The sequence below is a fragment of the Chiroxiphia lanceolata genome, chromosome 1 (assembly GCF_009829145.1).
Source record: "Chiroxiphia lanceolata isolate bChiLan1 chromosome 1, bChiLan1.pri, whole genome shotgun sequence".
NCBI lineage: Eukaryota > Metazoa > Chordata > Aves > Passeriformes > Pipridae > Chiroxiphia > Chiroxiphia lanceolata.
The window spans coordinates 135,980,971-136,006,955 of NC_045637.1; the positions used below are offsets into that span (position 1 = coordinate 135,980,971).

Below are 25,985 nucleotides of genomic sequence, written 5' to 3' on the forward strand. Positions count from 1 at the left end.
CTCTTGTTTTAGAACTGTGTAGTGCGTGTTTTGAAAGCTTAATGGATGTAAATCTCTAAGTGTTCTAATGTGAAATAGAATCATCTTGCCAGGTGAGTGTTTGGCTTGTCTACTGAGACTGCCTTCAGAGGGGTTAAGTGGGGCTAGTTGTAACAGTATAATTTGTGATGTAGCTTTGAAGGACTGATAGTGAAGAGATAACTGTTTGAACTTTGAACCCACAGAAATGGATCACATCTCAGTGATAGAAGCAGAATGAATGCTAGATATTGTTTTTATTATAGAAAGATTTCTAAAATAAATTTTAGCATTCATTTCAACATGGTCTAGTAACTGTAAATCAAGTTATAATGGAATAGCAGGCAAAAGTGCCTGAGTGTATACACTGTTAAGATGAATTTTTGCATGTATGTACAATGGAGAGCATATAGAATAGTCAAGCAGACTTTTTTATTTTCCTTTTTAAATATGAGGAAAAAAAGTCACACCACCTTCCGATTTCCAATTAGACTTTTAATTTGATTTTATTTGAAACATTTCTCTGAAAGGTGTTCTATCTGTGCCATACTTTAACACAACATCTCAAGGGCTAGTAACAGGTATGGATTTCCCTTTTATGGCAATATTGTGCTAACAGAAAAGATATTGAAATTCTGTAAGTGGCTTTCATAGGACTAGGTCTAGGACTAGACTAGCAATGTCTATAGAAACAGAATATATCTGGAAATGTTTGCTCTATAGGTGCTTGGGCATTATTGTATGAATATGCACAGGTAGCTGAGTAGGCTGAATCTGTAACACAAACAGCTGCTTGGGGACATTCCTTGTGCTTCCTTGTCGTCAAGGACAAAGTAAAATGTGAGAAGAAACAAGTGTCAAAACAACACATAGAATTTAATTCATCATTAACATTGCAAAGTATTGAAAAATATGAACTGTGACTGCTTGCCTCTCAATACATTCAGTATTTCTATTCATGCAGATTTGTTGAGGCATAAATGAAGAGGCTGAATATTGACTAAAATTCTAAAAACTAAAGAAATGGGATGCAAGCTGAAAAAATGCCATGCTTGAGGTCTCAAACTTGCAATGCTAATAGAGCTTGACTAAGATTTATTTTCTGATTTTGATCAAAGGTTTCGCTTCTATAAATAGAAAAAGGTAAGAAACAAAATTATAAAGTCAAGGTCTACACAATTTTATATATAAGGAAAGGATTGCTTATAGTCTTTGAATAATCTTCCTTTGCTGGTGTTCTTAAATTTAATAAAATACTTTCTGTCTTTGAATGACTTTTTTTCTTTGTTCCTTTATTGCTTTTCTCCAGTGTTGTAGGCACTTTCTCTATCACTTTTTCTCTTAATTTCTCTAGTGTCAAAAGTTCTTACAGAAGTTTTATATTCCCCTGCAATACTGTTCAGAAAATACTTTTTTCTTCTTGTTTTCTTTATTGATATTTCACGCATGCTGTGTAGTTTCCATAGTTCATGCTTACATTGGATTAAGCTGGTTTCCTACATCTAGGATAACACTTCTTTAAAAGCAAAATTAGTGAAACAAATTCTTTGCATAAGAAAAATGAAGATGAAAGAGAAATTAAAGGAAGTGCCAAATTTTTAAACCCAACATTTCAGATAACCAGTGATAAAATTTACTCAAGTTAAAACATGAAAAAAATAGTGACATCATTAGATTATGCAATTCTTTTTCATTATCTTTTTTCTCTCTCTTTTTCTTTTATTTTATTCAAGGATTTAACCCAGGATTTCTGAGTTCAAGAAAATTCACAATGACAATTTGAGCTCTTTTTTCCTCTAAATGGTTGAGTGGGAGAATTGTTGCAGGCCTTTGGTTCAGAGACTGAACAGGTCTCTGCTTGGGAAGAGAACTTGTCAGAAAAGAAAAAGTCCCACTCAGTGGCTCAGTTTAAACTGAAAGCTCAGTATTTACTCTTAAACCAGTAACACAGATTCAAAGTTGTGTCATTTGTGAAATAAAAATCCCACGGATTTAAGTGGGAGTGATGAGATTTGAGTCAGAATATGGTTAAGATAGAATCAGTTAGCTAAATATTTATAGGCTTTTAGTTTTCAACATAGTGGGATACTGGCAGGTTCACTAGCCCACCTCAGCTCTAAGATGATGCTGGGCCACCTCAACAGTAAATCATAAGCTCTGCTTCTTAGTTAAGTACCAGTGTAGTCAGTGGCTGATCTTTCTGCAGGACTCCCAAGATTTTACTTATGACAGACAAAATTTTCCTTCAAAATTGAAAGAAACAAGACTGTTTAGCTAAAACCTGATTAAGCAGCCATGTGGAGAAAATAAAAGACCTGTTCTGCCTTTAAAAACAAGGGGAAGTTTGGCAGTTCAGAAAGAGCAAGTTGGGAGAATTTATAAGAACAAGTCATAAGGAAGGTCAGAGCATAAACACAGTAATATGCTGTGCAGACACTGCACTGAGGGAAATTCAGACCTTAAAGGCATGAAAGGTGCAGAGGTACAAAGTTTGCAACAAATGAAAAAAACACTCTTCCCAATACCTTTAATCATTGGAAAACTACTTGATAAATGTTGTCCAAAAGTAATAATAATAAAAAAATCCCTGGAAGAGGGGACCACTGTTCTGCTTTTACAGGCTATAGAGAAGAGGGGAAAAAATTAATAAAAAAGTCAATTTTCAGTTTCTGTAGTCCTAATTTCTGAAGCTAGGCCTCAATTTGTCTAAGAAGCACTCACAATAGTTGTGTAAAATGCATTCTCTAAAGAGCACTCAATCTGCCTCTTGGACACAGAATAATTCTGGATGCTTCATAGAACTTCTGTTTATCTAGTGCTGTTCACTTGCTTTCTCCTCTAAAAACCATGTCAGCTTCACTTTGCCCTGTTTATAAAGATTCATGAATTTGAAATGAAAAGGGAAAAGAATGTTAATTATCATTTGGCTCAGAAACTAAACTGGGTTGGTTTTATAATGACATAAGAGAACACTGAAGTTAGAAAAAGAAGCAGCAGCATAACTTCTAATGTTGTTGCATATTTCTCTTATGCACAACAAAGTATAGAAGTGTAGATGCTTTTTTTCTGTCAAACAGAAAGTTGGGTTAAATCTATAATACTAGCTTTCTTTGAGATTTGCTTGTGTGGCATGAAATTGCAAGCTTAATTCCAGCAAAATTGCAACCATGTTTTTCAGTGTAAATCATGGCCTAACACATAGAGTAAACTGGCAACAAAAGGAAAAGAATGTTGTCCTCTATAATAATGAACGTTTTCCTTGTGAAATGACACTTTCTCCCTTCACCTTGAGATTGTGCAATATCTGCATTTGAGATAAGTTTTATTTAGAAAAAGGAACACAGAAACTGCTGACTTAAGACCTTTAATCAGTTCTTGTTTACTATTTTAATAGTTGCTTTGGAAGGCAGCAAACATTCAGTGGCTCAGGAGCAGGGGGAAAAAAGACCTGATATATTCAGTAAAAAGTATTTAGGCTTTTTATTTCTGACAACTAAAAGACACTGTTGAGGGGATGTAGTACTCTTTTAGATCTCAGGATAAGGGCTTTTATAAGGGGCAGTAGGTCGAGAAGAGCACAAATTGCTTTTCTGCTTCAGATGGAAAGACAATATACTTCTAAGATTTTCTTGCAGAAATTCTGGCTGAGAAGTAAAGACCTTGATTACACAGTGGAGATATGACTACCTCCTGTAGCAATAAAGCAGAATACCTTTATTATTTTTTAAGTATGGGTGTAAAAAGCATATTTTCTGGAAACCACAGTGGAAGTAGGAAGAAAGCCCAGTTTCCACATATATTTGTCATTAGGTTACAATTGAATGATTGTGAATGTAAGGAGGCTGAGCTGAATGTGGGACTTCTAACAGCTTTTAACATGTGAAGTAACAACTTCAAGATACTACCAACTGATATAATTTTTGGTTGCTGGGGCTATCTGTGAGTAAAATGAAGATCTATCTTCAATAGGAAACACTTAGATGACATCGAAGTCACTTAAACAGCCTGATGATCAAATTCAATTCTTGCTGGGATGGGTCTATGGTTTAATTATGTGAAAGCAGTCCTTATTTTCATAGACTGAGGAAAAAATGAATGTTCTGTGAAAAAGTGACCTTTCTCTTCTTTCATTTTTCAGGCCATTTTGAATGGTTAGAAGCTAATGACAATGCATTATATGAAAGTGCTTATCTAAACAACTCCACCTGTCATTGCTCCAGCAAGAATTGCCATTTTCAGTTTCATTACTCCATGGCAGATAGCAGCGATCTCAAGGCAGTACTGTTTATTAATCAGGTAATCAGGTAACCATGCATTCATTTCCAAAAGGTAAAGGCATGGCAACACAGGTGTTACTAGACAAAATGCAAGAAGATACACCTGCTACTACATGCCTGCCCCCTGAATCAGTTGGTGCAAAACAGTACCTTGGTACTGTTCCGCTGATCTGTGCAATTGCAAAGCCTGGGTATTTGCCATCTCAGCCATAAACTAATTTGATGGGTGAATGTTCTGCAATAAGACTTCAAGGGCACCCCCAAGCTATTACAGAATTAAATAAATTGGGGATTTCAGGGGAAAACAGCTTTTCTAGCCTTCTTCCTGTTCTGGAAATATGAAAATAGGTGCTTTTGTCTACGGAGACACAGAAAAAAATAAAGTTGTTGACTCAGGATAACTGGAAAGTTCTTGATTAGATACTTGATTTGTTTTGCCCAAGTCTTAGAGAAGTTATTTTCCTATTCTTTTGCCTATTAGTAGATAAAACAGCCTTGTCAAACTGAAACACAAATCCCAGTTGAGCTATGCTATTTCCATCTTTTTTACCTCCCTTGCCTTGTAGAGGTTTCTGATGTTCTCTTTTGAAAGTCTGGTTTAATAGCTTAATATTGATGCTTTGTACTGCTACTTAATGAAAGCAAGAGCAATAGAGCTGGTCTCATTAAGTTAATGGCTCTCATATCGTGGTGTTGGAGTTGAATTCTTATCACCCAACAATACATTTGTATTTAAAAAGAGATCTACTTCATTCACAAAGATAAGATGCTAAAAACCCCGAAGGGTAACACTACCAAGAGGTCTAAACATAGGAACAGGTAATGGAAATAATTTATTTCTTTCTGACTCTGAGTACTCATGAAAACAGCATGAAAAACTGCTGTGTTTCATTTATAAAAATAGTTGTATTTTTCGATGACCCATTACTGTACCAGGGAATTGTAACATAATCAGTGTTCTGGTCAGAATGCATGGAGATTTGTGCCATAGTACTCGCCAATAAATTCCCAGGTATGACACTCATGGCAACCTTGAGACGGAATCCGAATACTGATTTTAGTGGTTCACCTAAGTAGGATCAGTGTACCCAATTTAAGAGTTTTCTTTTCCTGAAAATAGAGCAAATGATTTGAGCCAAAACCATAAGAAAACTGATATTTGAGTTCCCATAGAACTGGGAGCCTAGATCGAACCAACTAATTTATAAACAGGTCCTTACATAAGCATAAGAAGAATATTTTTGGTGGTTATTACATCAGGTCAGTCCATTCTGTTTCCATAGATTCTCTTAGCCCTTTTATGTTTTAGTTATTTAATTTTACCTTCAGTCAGAAGTGTTTTTATTGCACATAAAGTTATTTAAAGCTGATGCAAAATTTGCCATAATAACATTAAGAAACTTCTGTTGATAGTTTCAAAAACAAAACCATATAGACTCATATTTGAGACTTCTTAAGCAGAAAAGAAGGGAGAGTTGGGGTTTACACATTTTTATGAAAACGAAATGAATCTTCAAAGCTAGCCAATACTGAGAAACAGAAATGAAAGACAAATGCTGATTCTGACCCTGGAAGACAACAGAGTTGTTGTCCTGGAGGCTGTCATTCAAGATGACTTCTCAATTGCATGTTCCATGCAGTTTCTCTGCACATCCTATTACTGTATTTATTGATCAGAACCACTTGTCTTTGAATAACTTTTGCTAAGTCCCAGCACTGACAGGCCTGACACAAATGGAGACTGGATTACACTTAATGTACAGTTTTACTACTGTTCTTAGAGAACAAGACCACAGATGTTGTAAATGTATCCCTGGCCTTCCTCACCCTTTCAACAGAGAGAGCAAAGAAGAGTGAACGTATTGTCTAATATAGATATTATGTCATCAGTTGTAAGACAGGGAATCTAAATTGCTCTTGGGTTTAAGAAGGACAGGGAAAATGGACTCCTTTTGTCAATAGAAACCTATTGTTTACTTACATTTAGTTTGCAGTCCATTATAATCTGCAGCTTTTCTTCTTTTATTGCTGGCTTGGCAAAGTTGCTCTTCATTAAAGACTACTATTTGACCATTTGATTTTTCTTTCTTAACTGTGATTCATATGTCTTTGAACTTTGTCTTATTGGTTTAAAACTGGGTTGTGCATACTGAGACGATTTTAAATTCTAATGATGTCCTTCAGATTTCTTGTAACTCCTCCCAATTTAGTGTTATCCACATTATTTTAAAATTTATTTGTCATTCCACTCTCCACACTCTCCAGTAAGTTCGTCAGCACTATAATTACACCAGGACCTGGAACAGAGCTATGCAGAGCTCTATTATAATTTTATTTTAGTTTGATAGAAAACTATTGATGTCTCCTCTTTAAAATAATCTCACATTTCTATTTGTACATCCATGTAATTTCATCTACACATTTTTTTTAAAGAATGTCTTATGACATTATGTTAAAAGCCTTTATAAAGTGAAGTAAAGTCTACTTTTTCAAGTCTATTTTGATGAAAAAAACCACAAACATTGCACTCACTGAATGCAACTCACTCCTCATTAGAAGCAGCTAATGTTGGTTTCTCACTTTCTAATTCTCTACTTGCTTACGAGATTGCCATGAGTAAATTTGTTCATTGTCTTAAGAGTTGTTCAGCAACTTTGCTATAATTGCACAGTCTGTATTTTTCCCTTAACTGCAATATATGTCCTTTGTTGTGCCAGTTCTCTAGTTTTCCGCACATTCTCCTCAGGTTCTCAGAGCTGGCTGTTCATAGTGAGATATTCCCTTCATTATGTAAACTTTACTTAACACTTCCTGATTCCATTCCAGTTTCAGTACTTAATGGTTTATAGATATTTGTAACATTATTCTTCTATTTCAGCCTTGTTTGCATTCCCTTTTGGCAATATGAACTGTTCAACTAACATAAAATATTCATAGAATCATAGAATATGCTAAATTGGAAGGTACACATAAGGATCATTGGAGTCCAGGTCCTGACCCTGCACAGGACAGTCCCAAGAATCATACCATGAGCCTGAGAGCATTGACCAAATGCTTCTTGAACTCTGTCAGGCTTGGTGCTGTGACCACTTCCCTGGGGAGCCTGTTCCAGTGCCCAACCACCCTCTGGGTGAAGAACCTTTTCCTAATATCCAACCTAAACCTCCCCTGACACAACTTCAGGCCATTCCTTCAGGTCCTGTCACTGGTCACCACAGAGAAGAGATCAGTGCCTGCCCCTCCTCTTCCCCTCACAAGGAAGTTGTAGCAGCAATGAGGTCTCTCCTCAGTCTCCTCTCCTCCAGGCTGAACAAACCAAGTGACCTCAGCCACTCCTCATACGGCTTCCCCTCAATGTCCTTTACCATCTTTACTGCCCTCCTTTGGACAATCTCTAACAGCTTCATATCTTTCTCATATTGCTGAGCCCAAAACTGCCACAATATTCAAGGTGAGGCTACCCCAGTACAGAGAGGAACAATCTCCTCCCTCGCCCAGCTGGTGATGCTTTGCTTGATGCCTCCCAGGACACGGTTGGCCCTCCTGGCTGCCAGGGCACTGCTGACTCATATTCAGGGACCCTGAGATCCCTTTCCCTGGCAATATTCTCCAGTGTCTTGTTCCCCAGTCTGTCCATACAATCAACAATATCAATTGTCAGATAAATTTTAAAATTTTCTGTGAAAACTGAAACCAAATAATATAATGTTAACTTCAGTCTATCATTTGCCATTCTTTACTTGTTTATTTCTCCCATTAAGCAATGGGTTTCTTCCTTTTATCTTTACATCTAGTACAGCTTAAAAAACAGATGGAAATTAGACAATAAAATGTGATTTCAACTAATGTTTATATGTGCAATCATATTTGTACCCTAATGAACTAAAATTTTTCTGGGTGTTCACCAACACTTGCAAAAACCACATTAAGTACACTCCTTAGTGTACTTAGTGATCAACACTAAGTTGATCCATTAATCATTGTTCCATAAATCTTTGTTCCAAATTGCTCTCTGAAATGAGAGAAGCAGGAACAAAATAATGGGTGCAGTTGCACAGTAGTGCTTGTATCTGTAAAGAAATATCAAAAAAAAAAAAGGTCTATTTCAGAAATGGAGTATTTTAGTAAAAGTCATGATAGTCTCTTCTGTCCTACAAATCTGACTAGTGTTATCTCAGAAAAAACATTGCTGGGAAAAGGAACAATTCTTACCCATTTTAGTTTTACAAAAAACTGTTTATCAATAGTAATATATCACAATAAGGGGAATAGAGTGAAGGTATCTTGAGCAACTGTTCCCCAGCATAACTGAAATAAATCTTGAAGGAAAGTACTGGAAAACCAATACTTTCCACATTTTAAAAGAAAGCTAGTGATGCAAGGAATGTGCTAGAGGTGTTAACCTATTTGTTCCAAAGAGGTAGAAGAATCTGACAAACAGGATGAATGCTGGCAGAGAAATATTGTAAGGAAGGGAAACAATAATATTGGTTTCTTAGAGCTGTATAAAATCAGAGGGTAAAGTCTACTGTATGGAACAATAGACAGTTTAAAATTTTGGTACATCTGAGGTGACTTCAGTGTAAAAAACTGCCTTAGAAGATCTGGATACTAAAGTGCACAGAAAAATCAAGTTTACTGCTACAAGTTGTTCTTATTAAAATAAATTTGGGAGAAAGATGGTCATGGGGCTAGATATCTCAGCTGTTATTTGAATGTGAACTAAGTTATAGTATCCAGGTGCATACAGTGAAAGACACAGCAAATGTAGAGTATTCCCAAAGGGTATACAAATGTGTTTGGAGCATTCGTATATGTAGGTGTGGGGGGAATACAGTAGCTAAAACAGTCACTTAACCACAGGCTATGGTTTCTACCTAGCATGCAGTATGGTTCCTAGTACATCATCAGTTTCTGTGTCTTATATGTACCCACTGTAGGCTAATAGATTTCCTCTGGAAGCTGAATTATTTAGGAAAATGAAGTAAGTTTTACATAGAATTAAGTGTTCTCTATATTGAAAGACTTTTGCTGAATATCTGTTACATGAACAAGTGGACAAATACATCCCATACCTATGTGGAAACTCACAGCTGACTTTTAGTTCTGAAATCAAATATGTCATGTGGTTTATCCAAATTTGATCTCATCTGTAATTTAGTGTTTGGAGTAAGGGTATTGCCTTGGCTCTGTCTTGCAGTTTTCCGATCTTTAAATGTATTTTCAATAGAGATTTAACCTTCCGGTATTGTTGGTATGTCAGAACAGGATTGGTAAAGAAAGAACTTTAATTGGCTACACATCACAAATCATATCAGTGTAATTCTGCTGTCAGAGACCTCAATGCCTATCAAGCAGTAGACAGCATCTTTCTCCTCTTTTTTATATCACAAGACAGGAAAGAAGATAACTGTCCTTGTCCATAGTATTGGTAACGTTTCACATTCCTATCATAATCCCACTTATTAGTCTCCTGTAAGATGAATTGTTTTTATACTTTCAATTTATCTTCATACAAGGGACTTTCCCTTTCTCTTACTCTGCTTTGAATATTTTTCTGAACTGTCACTAATTCTGTAATATCTTCTGTGGAAAAATTATGAGCAGTATTTCCTAAAAGGAGTCTCAATATTGATATCTGTAATGGTGAGTCTGTTTGTATGTATAGCCTTTATTAAATTTTCCACAGGTTTTTTCCGTCCTTCTGGTTTTGGTCTGTTTTGAAGCTGTTCTTGAAAAGATTCTGTGTAGGTATATGAAATTCAAACTGCTACCTTCTTTTCTTTATACTGGCCTCAGTATATTCCAGACAGGATCATGACCAGAAGCAGGATGAGCACAAGCTGTTTTTGCCAGATTATTGAATCAAAAGGGCTTTGAGTGCTTGCATAAAGGCAACCTAACCATATTTAGCAGACTTGCTTTTATCCTTAGGAGGTGGAGTGAAAATAGGGATTAGGGTAACTCAGAACATGACTAGAAGTTGTCAGATTGTACTCTGTGTGCTTGCTTTACAGATTTAAAAAAAAAAGTTTTAGCGCAACTGACAGATCCCAAACTCAGTTCTAAGAAAACTAAATCTAACACAACCTAATATTAGCAGTTATTTATGAACAGGAAACTTATGTAGAGAGCACCATGGAAAGATATTGTTAACTTCAGCAATAACATGGCTTAATTTGCATATTAATTAACTTTAATTCTCCCAACTCCTGATAACTATATTAGTCTGTTTAATCACAGTGAACATGTCTTGTTTCCCCCCTCTCCCATAGACCTCAGTGCAAAGATTGCAAACAAATATATGAAGCTCTATTTTCTCACATAGAGCTACTTTGTATATATTGGCCATTTGGTTGGGTTATGAAAAGATCAAGAACAAGAAAATGGCCTTGATAATTTCTAGAGGAACAAAAAATATCTTTATAACATTGTTTTCTACATTTTACAGGAGGAATATGTCTTATGGGAAACCAATATCATGACTAAGAAGGAATGGGTCAAAGTAAATATACAGCTACCAAGAGGACTAGAAAAATTAAAGGTATGAATGAAAAAAAGTACATGCTCAATTTTTGGAGATGCTTTACTTCGTTGTTTACAGAGCTTCTAGGAAAATGAAAAAATTGCTAAAATTATATACATCCTGAATATCTTGCTGTTTCCTCAATATGAATAAATATCTGGTTGTAGCTCAACAAAACATCTACACAAGCATCGCATGCAGAAGCTACTGATCTCTAATAACATGCAAGAAAATGAATACAAATCTCACCTGATTTGATTAGTCATCTGAGTCCATCTCAGGTGTTATTAATTCATTTAAATATATATACTATTGTGTAAGATTATCTAAATAATCTTTGCGGGATTTCAGAGAAATTATGTAAACTACTAATTGAGAGGATACCTCCTCCTTGAGTTTACAGGCACAGAGAAGAATGTTAATTTGCAACTACTCCATTCTTTTATTAATTTACAAGTTTTCATTTTAAGTAAATTTTAATTTTTTTTTTGTAATTCTGCAAATAACCATCATATTTTACAGTTTCAACAATCAGTTGAAACTATAATCTCTGTGAAAGGACAAAGACTAAGCCTACTGCAGGAATCGATGTTTGGACAGATATTAGAATGAATGCATTTCAAGAAGCTATTAGGTTCTCAATGCATGTTGTTGCCCACCTCTCCTTTTCACACAAGGACATGTGTGAATAAACAAGCAGATGTGTAATTAGGCTATCTATAGTATCTAAAAATAAACAAACAAATAAATAGTAACAAAATAAATAAATAAATAAAAAGCCTGCTGAAGTTGTATGTATATAAGTAGAGATCCAAAACTATGTATTCTTGTACAAAGACTGCAAGGATCACTTGTACTTAGGAAAGGAAAGATATTATCTTTAATTATGTGGCTGTGTCATGGTTTCTGCACAGCATTGTGCTGTTTGAACCAATAGAGAATGCAGAGTGTCAGAAGGCTTTTGTCATTGTGAAGAAATTGTCTCTAGTGGAAGATAACGACATATAACGTTCTCATTGTTTAGAAAGAAAAATGCCTCTTGAGATTTCACTCCAACCTAATTCCCAGGCTTTGGGGAGTATGCTAGACCCTTCTGCTTATGTCCCAAAAAAACAACTGTTCTATTTCCTTCTGTTTTGTCCGGTACTCTTACACTGTGCTTTCTGACTTTTGCGTGTAAATACTTTCTGGGATACAGTATGGTCATGTCCCAGCTGGTCAAACCCCACAACTCCATTTTTATTTATTCCTATTTATTCCTCCAGTTCTTGTTTTTCAGTGCTTTCTTTCATTGCAGTCTTAATCTTTTTGATATCCTGCTTGCTGTTTTAGCTCAGGTAAAAGAAACCTGGAGAGTACAAGTGGGGTAATCTCCTTGTTTTGAGGCCCAGTGGAGGTGGGCTCCTCCATGGCCAGGAGCAAGAGATGTTCATCTGAAATTTCATTGCCATAAATCAGCTTGTCCTAAATCTGCTCAGAGCAAGGGAACTCTGTCAGAAAGAAAAATGCTCCTTGAATTTCTCTAAATCAATAGCAGTAATATAACCCGGGTGAGGGCACAGGCCCAATATTGGTGAGTGACAGTCCATATAATTAAAACATTAGCATGGTCCCTAGCAAGGATTTGACCCAAGCAAATCAGCCATCTCCCAGACAGTGCCCAGAACAGCTCCAGGATAACAAGCAAGTAGGGACCAATCTCACTGCAGAGACTGGGTGCATCCATTTTATCTTAAGTTATGAAACAGGCACGAGTTGTTAGGCTCTGCTATGCCAAGTGGTGTCTGAGGACAGTCCCCAGCCCATTTTATGCACCTGTGACTGTAAGTGAAAATTTTTCTCTTAGGTATCTGCAAAATGAGGTTATGAAGAGACTTCAGAAAGGAAGATGGAGTCTTTAGGATATTACATTTCAGGACACCTTTCTAAAGCACAGAGACATTACAACTTTTTAGCTAAATGCTTATGAGATTATGAGTTTTTCTTTAAAATAGTTTTTTGTTGTTTTTTTTTTTTTAACTTCATTCTTGGAGTTCATCAAACCATTTTAGCTGAAAATTTTCAGAAATCTCAACCTGAGATAATCATACAAAATTTCAGATTATTTGTAATGGAAAGTATGCAGTGCTTTTTAAGCTTAGAACTCTTTTATATAAATAAAAATCAGTTTGTTGTCTGTTAACACAAATATTTTAACTGTAACAATCCACAGCTTATGTTTAAAGGAACACTCCAGAGCAGGGCAGGTTTCATTTGTCTGAACAACATCCGGCTCTTGGACATTGCACCATCAGAGTCACCAGGTTTCTGCTCCTTAGAAGAATTCACCTGCAGAGATGGGCAGTCCACAGCACTTGGATCAGCCTGTGACTCCCACTCAGATTGTTCTGATGGCAGCGATGAGGACCCAGCAGCCTGCTGTAAGTGAATCTCATTGTTTTAGAAGAACATTGTGCTGAAGAATATTGTGAAACCCAATGAGTTCTATATAACAAATCACTAGAAAAAATATTGTTAATTTCTATGGCTTCTTTTCCCCAGAATACTTAATTGCTTTCAGGTTAGTGAAAATGTTCATAGTATTTTCTGCTGTGCATTTTTCTTCTTCCCATTGCTTTCTGTTTCTCTGTCAGACCTCAGCATTACGTTTTAGATCCAGATAGTAATTTTTTTAAGTATTTGCTAAAATGCAGTATTTAGCATATTTTTACTTGTATGTATTCCCTATATAGCACTTTTATAACCTCTACTTCCCTAATTTGCTAGAGAATGAAATCTACCTTGGGTGGCATTTGTTGTTAGAATAGTTTTCTAATTTAAACTGTCTGTGAGTTACTGTCAGAAAATGCATTAAGTGACATGATATTTGCATGGTGATACAAATCATCATACAAATGGGCCACTGTTCAGAAGCTACATCTTCTTCATTATATTTGCAGTTGAAGGTAACTTTGGTTAGAAGCCACAATTTCTACTGTACAAACAAGAGTAAAAGAAAATACTTGAAATTACTGGAAAATGTCTATAATAATTCTGAATAATTTTAGATCTCCTGTGAAAACTACTTTAGAGACTTCTAAAATTAACCTTATAGCGTGTACATCTGTATGTATATTTGCCTGTGGTAGTAACACTTAAACGTATGTTGCAGATAAAAACTCTTCACCTATTTAAGATATCGGTGATGATATGTATTGCTGCTGGGAGGTACCAATTAAAATTTTGTGTATTGCTCAAGATAGCTGGATGAAAAACACTGATAATGTTTTATTTTCTAATTGCCTGATGAGACTTTAGGAACTATTTGTGACTACGAGCTTTTTTTTTTAACTCACAGTCTGAATCTTCAATTTTTTTTTCGATTACTTAAATAACCCTGTGGGAACCATCTCTGAAACAAGTAATATGTGCAAATGCTGAAATAACATTTTAAATAGGAAGGTATACACTGTTTTATCTCTAGGTAGAATCAAAACAAACATTAAAGTCTACAGGGTCTCCCTCGGAGATCTCTTTTCCTTTTTTACAAGACTTGACCCTATGCTGCTAGCTCTGTGTGTTTGCTGGTAGGAGTGAGGAGAGTCCTCTTATGTTCTTTATGAGGAATGGAATGAGATTTAATTGTACTTTAAAAATTGGACTGCATTTCTCAGCAATTTAGCCATCTCACTTCATAACAATGGGAGAGAATTGTGGTGAATAGTGACTAGGAATATAAAAGAATAATTTCAATGTTTAAAAAGAGGATGAAAAATAATTGTCACAGTTGAAGGGCAGCTGTTAACCATGTACTTACAGGTACACCCCTGTGCCTCAGACACTGGACGTTGGCACTGGATGACCAAAAGACTGACAAATTACCTAGATATAGTCAGTATTTTAAAGAAAGATCACAGTGGGTCTCTTGGGAATATTTCTTCCATCATGCTGATGTGAATGGGTCAGAGAAACTGGGGAGTGGGCAGAAGAAAGAAAAATCAGAATGGCCTGGGAGTCTCAACGCTGTTCTTTGTGGAGTCTCCAGAGTTCATGTGCTGGGGTAAGGACTGATGGCAGGCGGTCAGTGCAAAACCTTCTTCAATTGCTCTGCATAGTGCTCTGCTCTTTGCTGCTGCCTCTGCAGTTAACTTGGGTTTACCTATTGGACTGATTCTCCACTAACTCCCTTCAGTTTAAAGAAAATAGTACACTCAGCTGAACCTGAGGTATAGGGATTGTTTGCTTCACTGTGTTGAGGTAGTCAGAGGTTAAGAGGTATCATTTTTTTGGAGCAGAGCACAAAAGTGTACTTGGACTCTCAAAAAAGAGTGAAGAAAGGTTCTTTTCTAAAGTAAAAAAAAATAGCCATCTTTAAAATATCAATAACCATTTTTAAAGTTGGTCTATTTTAATGGATAGTATTGTCTTGGATACTTCACACACTCCTTTTCAGGAAAGAGGACCCTAATGGTGGAATTTGGCTATTCAATGGTTTAGTCAGCTTAGAAGATTCACCTTTCTAACACTTTCCACGATTTTGAACAAAAGAGATGTAAAGAAAAAAATCCTGCTTTATCTTTGTCCTTTGCTCCTTTATTCCCATTACATCCATTTTCCACGAGATCTTGAAATTGTCTGTGATGTTTAGAGTGCACTATGTTCAGTCACACTAATTTTCAGTAAAAATTTCTATCTGGTACAATAATGCACATTTTAGTCTTTATTCAGTGTTTTAGCATCTGTCCTTGAACACATCCTCAGTAGTTTCCTTTGATGAGGTACTCTCATGTGCTGAAAAAGCTGACATCTCCATACTGAATGAAAACAAAGGCAGACAACTGCTACTTAACAATGTGAAGAATGCCCCTCTTCTCTTAAGAATTTCTTTGTTTCATTTTAATAAGGAAGTTAGAAGCAATGTCTCTCTTTGGTCATGTTTACTTGGCATGAATGGTATTTTAATAACACAATTTATTACAAGAACAAATACCTATGTGTTTTGTAACGCTTCTTAATCTTTCTGTTTAATCTCTACTCATTTGTATAAATATGTATTTATGTATATGAGACTTAAAAGACTCAAAAAGCAGGAATTTGTCTTATACACGAGTAAACACCTTTATTTCAGTAGCTTTGTTGAAATCAATGAATCTAATGAACTGATAAATTATGAAATTAATGGTTTTAATATTAAATTCTCCATTTTCATTATGTCTTTTTGAATATCACTTATTTGTGATCACTTCTAAATTTATTTCACAGTGACTGACAGCAAACTATCAAAACCTAGTAAATATATTCAGAACAGAAAGTGAAATGCAGTACCTACATCATTTAAAGGACTATAAAGATCCCTTTCATGCTGATGCCTTTTCTTTACTTTCTACCAAAGATAAAGGAAGTTTTGCACTAAATACTGTGAAAAATAACTTATATTTCAAACACTATACCTACTATTATTTTACATTGTTTATACATAACATCCACAATACATATAAAAAAATCACAAATTAATCAGCAGCTACCAATCCTAGCAACTTAGAAAAAGTCTAGCCTTAAAAATATTAATTATTTTCAAGTAATGTCACACTTTGATACAGTAGAGTTTCTGGAAATTGCCAGAAATTATTGTAGGGAGGAGACATCCTACAGCTGTTTCTGAAAGAGCATCACCTTCCATTTAGCCTAATTAGAAGTTTTTTTAAAATACCTGTCTTTACCTCTTCTGCTTTTAATTTAACCTCTCTAGTATTAGCTTAAATATTCTCAGCTTTTCATAGGATTTGTATAATTTATGAATATAAAATATGTAGGATGAAGGAAACTCGTATCATTTCAAAGCCATATACCTTTTACTGCATTTCATTTACAGTATAGAAATTTACAATTGCAAATCCTTGAAACCTTCCACAGCAGATGAGCACAGCTGAAAATTCTTTTACTACAAATCCAACTTTAAAGTAGAAAGAGCATTTTTTAGTAAGAAACATTTGTTTTATTAAACATTTACGTGTTTTCTGTGACACACTATTGTTCTGAAATTGTCAATATCTGTTCATCAATCTTGTATGTGCATGTGGACAACAAGAAGCTCCACCCATATTATTTTCACAGACTTTATTGCTGACAAGCACTGTGTGTCATTGCCTTTGGGTTTCACCAGAACCATTAGCTCAAAGTCAGCGGAACCTCTGCAGACCAAGGGCTGACATGAGATTCTCTGAACACCATAAGCCTCTTAACCCTAATCAAGGTAACTGAGGAGTTTCAGGAGATGAGACCATCTCACCTCAGGGAGTTATGAGGTATCTGTCTAATGATTTATGACATATGGAAGTTCAGGCTAGATGACCTATGGTCATCTGTGATGTCTCTGTATGCATCATTTAGCGAATTCCACATAAATAAAACTAATCACACTGGTAGGAAAAGTGCACAGAGAGTCAGAAAGAAGGTATGTGTGTAACCCTTCCCTTTCCAAAATTGCATTAAATGTTAACCAGAAATGACTGTCCTTTTTTGTTGCTGTCCATACAGATGGTTTATACCCCAAATTCCAAAGAAGCTTAGGTGCTGCCACACTGAGTGAGGGTAACAGTTCTTCTCATTCCATACTCTTAGCCAGGTAAACACCAACCTGATGCAGAGACTAACTGAATGTCCCCAGCTGTGTTCATTTGATTGAACTGCCAGAGTAGCATTGAAAACCTTCATGCAGTTTCAGGTTAGCAATACTGAAAGAATATTAATTTGCTGGTAACCCAGCCTAGTTAAGAGAATTATTTTGGTTTTCCCCCAGGGAGGATCATGAGAAGCTGGGAGAGAGTAAACTAGTCAAAGAAAAAAAATATTCCCATTTTACCTCCCAGTGCTCTTGGAATATGTGCTTTGCTTCCTTTTCCCCTTTTTTTTTTTTTTTTTTAATATGTGGAAAAATGGTTTATATTAATTGAAAAATCTTTCCAGTGTATTTTATGGCTTTCGTAAGCTACACTTTTTCTTGAAATTCAAGTGTTTGCGGAGTATTTTTTTTATCCTGGTTGCATCATTGATATTTGTAGAACTGGTGTAATAATTTACTTCTTGATTAACTGAGATACGCTGATATATCCACATGGAAAAAAAATTTGGCTTGTTATTAAAATGAAAGCACATTGTTGTTTCATTTCTATTTTCCTTTCTGTTTTACTGAATTATAAATAGATGCATGTACAAACCAGAGAATTGAGTTGTTTTCCATTCAAAATGTTGAAAATCCTTCTACAGTTTGAATCCAGTGAAATCTTCCTAGTGAAATAAAAGACATAAGCTCTGGTGATAAAAGTTGCATTAGGAAGGGACATGATATGTCAGAAAAGAGCCTTATGTCAAGCTTACTTAACTATAGTATGACTGCTCAAAAACTATAGGTGATGCAATTGCATCTTTTCCGACTATGGAAAGCGAAACATCTATAATCACTTGAAGTTTCAGATAAAAATGTAGAAAACAGGCTGTGAAGAATAAATATTATGCACTGGTTTGATGGGAAAGGCACATTTCTTAAGGTTTATTAATGTCTGAGCAATGAAAAAACACATTGAGAAACTGTCTCACTTGGATTTGTTTTTTAGCCAAAGCACAGAACTTTTCTTTCAAGCTTGATTAAACATTTACAAGCACTTCTTAAGTTTTTAGAATTCAGTAGGGATAAAGTTTAAGTCAAACTGTTAACTTGGACAACTGGGTTTCACTCACATTTGGTGTCTAGCTGTTCTCCAGTATATTTATACTTTTAAAAATGAAGCATCACTTCCAGAAACTACACAGGGTGGAACACTTGGGTTTGGTGAGTGACTGGCCCAGTGTTTCTGCAGGGCTGGATACTTGTATAGAGTATTAAATTTCAAGTGACAGGTGTAATTAAAAAAAAAAAGAAGTAGCATCTAAAATGTGGTCAACGTTATCATATTTTATTTTTTCCCCAGCCCCCCAAAAAAACCCCCAACAAGGACAACAACAAAAAAACCCAAAAGTGCACCACCATGAATGTTCTTCCTACCTTTATAATTGTGTTCATACTTGAACAAAGTTTGAAAAAAATCAGTGAACAAAACCAATTTGGGATTGTGTCTTCCTGTGTGTGCATGTTTGTTTTTGGTTTTTTCCCCCACTGCTTATCTATTCAGCCCAAAATTTGATATTTGGACACTTCTTTCTACATCTATAGTGTTAGAAGAAATTGTACTAGTGACTACCAATGTACCAAATCACTATTTCACACCTTTCTTCCTGTTGAACACCAAGGGCAGTGATGGGCTTTGTCTAAACACATAAAAGATGTTGAGTTTATTCTGATTAGTTAAAAGCAAACAAAAATTAAATGATTAGCTAAAAGCAAATAATAATAAAAAATACTTTTGTGCTAAATATCTTCTTGATCTTATCATTAGTACCATCTTGATTTCTGTTTTATGTATAAACCATTATTTTAACTTCTTTTTTTGTTCCTACATAGTCATTTATTTATGTCTTTTTGGATATTACTATGCAGACACTGCAACCAGCTGCTTATGCAGATCTGTTACGTAGGCCAGAAGAAAGAGATTTTTAAGCAAGGAATGTTTGCCTTTTTGTGTCACATTGGTTCTCTCAAGACTGCTTAGCTAAGGAAAGCACAATGCCTAGACATAGTATTAATGACTGAACAGCAAAACAGCTTAGTCTTGGATATCAATTTGCATATTGGACCTTAATGTACTAGCAACTGCAACCTAATTTAAAAGATACTTTGTCAAAAGCACAAGAATTTGTAACTAAGTTAACCAAGTTTCTTGTTTAACTAAATATACTGCATTGCACAGAAAAGCATGCACCATTAGATTTTACTGTATACAGTGAAGCCAGATAAGAGGGACTGATATTTGTGATTTATTTTGTACCTTAAGATTTAACTGCTCAAATAACCTCTTTATTCCAGGGAGACTTTTACCATAGAGCTTTGCTACCACAGTGCTCGAAGAAAGATGCATTTCATTTTGATTTTGTACAATATGAAAATTGGAGTAATATATATGATGGTGTCTAAGGCTGATACGATCAGATGAATGTGCCATGAAAGTGGAAAGTGAAAAATACAGTTCTAAAGTAATGGTTGCAGTTGCAGTAAGTGACCCGAAGAGTTAAGTGTATTGCTTTGGGAAGCTGTTCTGGACCAGGAAAAAAACCTCTCAGAGTATAAAATTTTCTTATCAAAATATTTATTTGTACTCAATAAATGAAATAGTCTGTGAAATTGTTATAAAATTTAAGTTGGTCTGATCCATACCAACTGAGAAAATGGTCTTTTACTTTGCAATAAAAATTTCTAGGAGATCTGAATAGTTCACAAATTTAAATCTCATTTTCAAAAATAAATTAGGTGAAAGCTAAATTCATCTTCACTTTCCATGTATTTTAAACTCTAAATACATTTGATTTCCCCCACACATTCATAATTAAGTTTCCAGTACAATTCATCTTTAAAACATATATAACATTACTTTCATAATCTATCAGCCTATGTACAGGTCTCATCTTTACTATGATATAGTTTGCTCTCTTGCAGGTAGTTTGCTTCATGGTTCTGAGTTTGCTTAAGAAAGGAAAGATCTGCCTTATCTGTTACCTGTATTCTAGAACTTTTTGTCCGTTTGAATAATCTGACAGTGAAATATATTGGTGCTCCTTTAAGACTCAGTACATCTAAATAAAAATAGTCATAGTTTTGGCATTAAACTGCTGCATCAAATTCAACTTAGTGATCTCTTGTTATTGCTCTTACAACAGCTAATTACACCTTATGTGATTTTGAGACTGACCTTTGTGGATGGAGGCCACTGAGCAGAGGTGATGCTGACTGGAACATAATGAAAGAACAGGCTCCCCTTGACAGGAAACTCCCTGGCAGTGGTCATACAACTAAAACGAGGCATGGTGAGATTTCTTTCTTTTTTATTTCCCCCTTATTTCCTCCTTCTGCCATGAAAATTCCTTCTTGTAAATGGTCATAGACTGATAATAAAAACTAGTTTGAAATAGGTGCTACATAGTATGTATATAACATAACTAGTGTGTAACAGAAAGCTCATCTGTTTGGGCTGCTCTTAGTTGGGATGTGGTTACTATGCCTTTGTAACCCTCATTTTTGACTGGCACAATCTGACGTGGCGACTTGATGCAGTTTTTTGAGATATTGACCTTTGAACTGACAGATGACTTTTTCTGTGCATATCATTAGCATTGTTTACCCTATACACACAGAGAGGCCATTCCTGGAAGTATTATTTGGGCAAACTATGACTGTAGCTTTTTGTAGAAGGCAGCTAAAATAAATCCACATTGTATGGGAAAAATAGAGTGACTATAATATCCTTTAAAGAGTTGTTCTTCCTTCAGCCCATATTTACCATGCAATGCATTCAGCTGGAAAAACAGTTTATTGCAGTAGAGGGCTGTTTTCAAGTATTTTTTTTAAAATTAAAGTGTTATTATGGCACACTGCATAACATAAAATTGCTGAGCATGTTTATCATTGTCAAATAATATTGGCAAGTATTCTGTGACTAATTTTATTAAAATGTAACTACTTTGCTTACACTGGAGATCAGATTATTTTAAAATCTGGGTTACAGTCCAATGGCCCTTTAAGTTAAATTTATTTAATGATGTGTATTATCTAAAATCAGACCTCCACACTTCTCTCCCATGTTCATGTCAAAGGAATGTGAAATATTAAGTATTCCACCTCAAGCACTCGAAGATAGAGCAACTCTAGGGTTAAAATTCAACTGAGCAAACATGAGGATGTGTTTCTGTGCCATAGAATGATTCTAACTGCACAGTCATGTACCTATTTTTCCATTAGTCCCCGTGTGATGAAGTGCACCAAAGTTGCTACTCACTTTTCTCAGCATCTGTTTGATATTTCATTTTGTTGTCTCTGTAGAGTGACACTGGATCTGCATTACTGCATTGTCTGTGAACACTACTGTGTTACAGCTTCCAAATTTTCAAAACCCCAGAGAGTAGCACTGATCTGCCTGTGTCTTTCTCTGTTCTAGATGCTGGTGAGATCTGAGGTGTAATGTGGTCATAAGGAAGGCTACTGGCAGAAACATCTGTTCTGCAGCCTAAGTAGCATGTTAAAATTGCCCATATGGAACTGCGTGCTTTTGCACTTAAGCTGCTTTGATACCTGAGTCATTACAAGTTTGGTTCAGTGTTGCTGCAGGTTGAAGCCTCAAGCAGATCTTGAGGGTACCGTGCCTTACCTCTTGAGTCCAGCAATGTTGCATTCCACGTATAGGTGGTATTTCTGAGGTGTTTTTTTACCATTCTATCACTGTGCCTGTTACAGCCACAGCTTTAGAATTAGGATTTGAGAATTTGAGCGAGTTTTTGCCAGCATTAAATAAAGATTCTTCAGGTTGCAACAGTTCCTTGTAGTACCACCATTGATGTCTCTTCTCTCCTGGGGAGGGCAGCAGCAAATTTTGATTAATTGAGATCTTAACAAGGTTAGTGTAGAGCCTCAGCTGCAAATTAAAAGAAGGTCCTTTGAAGTACCCTTGCATTCCAATGAGGGGAGCTTCCCTCGAGCTGCAAGTGCAACATGCCTGTTTGTACAGGGAGCTGTAACGGTCCCCTCTTTGTGCCAACCTTGCTAAAGCGATGCCATTATTCACGTGGGGCTGGACCTAACCCTCTGCTTTATTATGTATCCATGGGAAATAAATGGCTAAGGAACATGACTGTGGCAGCACAATAGCTGATTTTCCAAGATGTAAAGCAATATGTGTAATATCAATGCGCAAAAAACGACTGAGCCTTTAGTGTTGTTTTGCACAGACCTTCATGAAAAAGTCTCAGTATTCAGCAAAGGCAGCACTGACGGCATTCAAAATATGCTGCTTTAGGGCCCCTTGAAAATGTTTACCCTTCCCTACCTTTGTCTGAAGCACATCTGCTGTAGTTCAAATCCAAACGGAGTTCATTTGCCAGAGTTCAGATTAGATCTTTAATTAAGCTTTCATCCCCACTAGCACAGACAACAATGTCAAGTCTGTGGACCCCATGAGAAAATATAGCTTATTCCATTGGCTCCTGGGGTCTGCAACACTGTTAGCATGCTTAAAACTGGCTGGGCTGGGCTGAGAGTGAATACTGTACCCTAAAGGAAATAATTTTTGTTTTAAATTCAGTTTGAAACATTATTTAAGCCAATTAAAATGCATCCTTTAGTGATCTCGGCTGAGGTCTGTGCTGTTTGATCTCCAGGTTGCTCTGTGTTGCAACTCCTTTACTCTCCCCAGTCCATGCTGAGAGCAGATGGGCATCATGCAAAGGTGATGGGAAGTAGTTGTAGTATTTGGAGGTTGGAGATCTTAAGTTTTTGCTTGAAGAGAGCAGATAAAAAATAATTCCAGTGGGTCTGCACGGTAAAGCCCTCAGAGAAGCAACATCTGAACTCCTTTTGGAGTGCTCCATATTCACCTCCTCAAGTTTAATTGGTTGCAGACACCACAACAGGGTAACCTTAGCAATGGCTGCCCACACAGCCTTATTTCCTTCTCCCTCTCTTCTTGTCTTTGGAATTAGTCATGATAACTTTGCAAGAGGGAAGAGGCAGGAGCATTTAGCAATTGTGTTTTGCCTTTGCCCACATAGACGCTGTTGCAGCCTGTTACAACACCTTCCTCATTATCCACAGAGACTGAACTGATGGCAAAGCTGTTTCATTTGTTTTCATCTATGAATAAGCTTTATGTGCCTCATGGAGCACATAGTTACATCTCTGAGGTAGCTATTTGCCATTGGAGCATGACATATTTCTCATACTTTTAAAAAAAATATCTGTTTTTAGGAGCATTCATTTACTTCAGTGGATCACATCAGACGAATACAAAGGTGGCCATGTCTCATCTGGAGAGCCCTTTTCTTGTCAAGCCGTCCTCTGGGCTCTCCTGCTGTCAGGTAACAGTTTGGTATTAACTGCCCCCACGTTTGCAAGCTATCACTCACCTGATGAGCAGAGATGGTATTCTTCATACTGTAAGTGTTGCTAGTGAGGATTATTTCAAGAGCAGTGGAAGGAGTTACAAACAAATTCTTTGGGAGGAGGGAGATGCAGCTGACATTTTACTGCTTTGCTGCAAAATTTTTATATCTGATTATTATTGTTGTTTCTAAAGCACCCAGCAGGTGACTCAGATTTAAGGATACCCTTCAGGTTTTTGTATGCTATGACAAACCTATCTGGACAACAATAAATAACAGGGCCATATCAAATATCCACTCTGTTGTCTGTAGGCAGGAAAGTCACATAAACGGTGTTCCATAATAGGAAACCTAAGGTTTGAAGTCATTATATACATTAGCTATGTTGGTGTGACCAGAGAGAATTCACTACCATGCTCCAGACATGTATTAAATTTTAATTGATGGTTTGAGAGGATGTTTTTTAAGCTGACTAGTGCAGTACTTGAGAGTTACCTTGAAATGCTTTTTTTGTCAAATGTCTTGTGGCTCTGCAGAGGAATGCAAAAACAACCTGCCAGAATGGCACTTGATCTGAGAATCTAGAAAGGTACCTTGAAAAAAATGGATCAGAAGGGCCAAAAAATACAAAAGTAATAGATGAAAAATGAAAACACACTTTTATAGCTAGAGTGTTGTAATTTTAAACAAAACATGTAAAGCAGAATTTGAAGAAATATATTAAATATGTAGAGCATCTAGTCACTGCAGGAAAACATTCCCAACTGGATTGGCCAATGAATAAAGTAAATAGATATTGTAAAGTTTTATAAAGTTTTTTTCTTTTTTTTTCAGGAGGCTTTTTTTTGTTTTCTATTCTATAACTTTTCAAAGCTTATGCCATACTGGGGAGAAGCTAAGTTGTGTAGTTATGATGTTAATTTTTTTCTGCTACTGCATAAATGCCTTCACAGAGAAGAAAGGGAAAAGACAGAGAAAACTTGCCAAAATAATTTTATTGTGTTCAGTGGCAAAAAGAGGCTTTAGAGAAACAAAATAAAATTTAGACTTATTGCTTAATTTCTCAGACACAATGTAGGACAGAAAATGTACTTGCACTTGGGAAAACTTTTTTTGAAAACAAAAATTTCAGAAAAGAAGGAATTGCACTTAAAGGCCCAACAAGTAGCAGAATTTTATTCCAGCAGGATCTAGGCTTCTTAGGTTTTATCTCATGTAGGGGACCTGAAGCAAGTGCTGGCTTAGCTAAATCTGTTTTACTTGAAACTGTAGCTGACTTGGACTACATACATCAATGAGTTATCAGATCTCATCTGAATAGTTGCAACTTGCAGCTGAGGAGTAGAACCCTCTTAAACAATTTAAGAACAGTTCCTTACTGTTTTTTAATGCAATTTCTCAGTTATTAATCTTCATGTGGCTTTTTAGTGTTGTAAAGCATCAGAAATTAAATAGATTCAGGATAAAATCAAGCAGAATGCTGTTGGAGGGAACTTGTAAGGCCTCACAGCACCCCATCGAAGCCTTGCATGTTGCATTACTCCTGGGACACCCAACATACTTTATATCCACCATGCATTGTTCAGGCAGTTTCATCTTTCTTTTGTAGACTTTGATGCTGAGTAGATAACTTAATCTGTACCTTAAAGGTGTTTATCTTAGAAATCCTTAAGGCAGACTGGGCACTTCTGATATCTGAATCAATGAATTATTCTGGTTAGATCTACTTCAGAGTTTGGTCTGCATTCAAAATAAACACAAGTGCAACGGGGATGCACGTATTTTTCTCCAGTTCAAAGGCAGAAAAGAAACACTTTTTATTATAAATATATATGTTTTTAATGTATTCGAAGTTCTCAGATTCAACAAAATCTAGAGGAAGTTCTTACCTAGATATATGTGTCTGAAAAGAGGGTGTTTGTGAAGCCTGGAAGCCTGGCTTTCTGCCATATTTTCCCTGCAGACTTTTATTTCTGGGAAAGAGCAAGGAGTAGGGGTTGTCCATTAGGATGTGTTATGTTCTCTGTGTATAAATGTGAGATGATGCCCTCATGTCCCATTGAGAGGATAAAAGGATCCACATAAAGAGGTCTGTGTTTATTAATAGCTTTACAAGTTCTTTGGCTCCAGTTGTTTAAAAAAAAAAAAAAGAAAAAAGAAAGAAAATA

The 25,985-nt window shown here is 36.0% G+C and overlaps 1 protein-coding gene across 1 annotated transcript in view; it reads left to right on the top strand.

The window, feature by feature from the left end:
- The window catches only part of MALRD1 (MAM and LDL receptor class A domain containing 1), a 238,601-nt gene that overhangs the window by 17,120 nt on the left and 195,496 nt on the right, over nucleotides 1–25,985 (top strand). Inside the window, exons 7-11 of the mRNA XM_032689585.1 lie at nucleotides 4,157–4,314; nucleotides 10,747–10,839; nucleotides 13,034–13,241; nucleotides 20,608–20,754; nucleotides 23,684–23,793. Coding sequence (XP_032545476.1) covers nucleotides 4,157–4,314; nucleotides 10,747–10,839; nucleotides 13,034–13,241; nucleotides 20,608–20,754; nucleotides 23,684–23,793 — 716 coding nt within the window. The remainder of the gene's footprint in view (nucleotides 1–4,156; nucleotides 4,315–10,746; nucleotides 10,840–13,033; nucleotides 13,242–20,607; nucleotides 20,755–23,683; nucleotides 23,794–25,985) is intronic.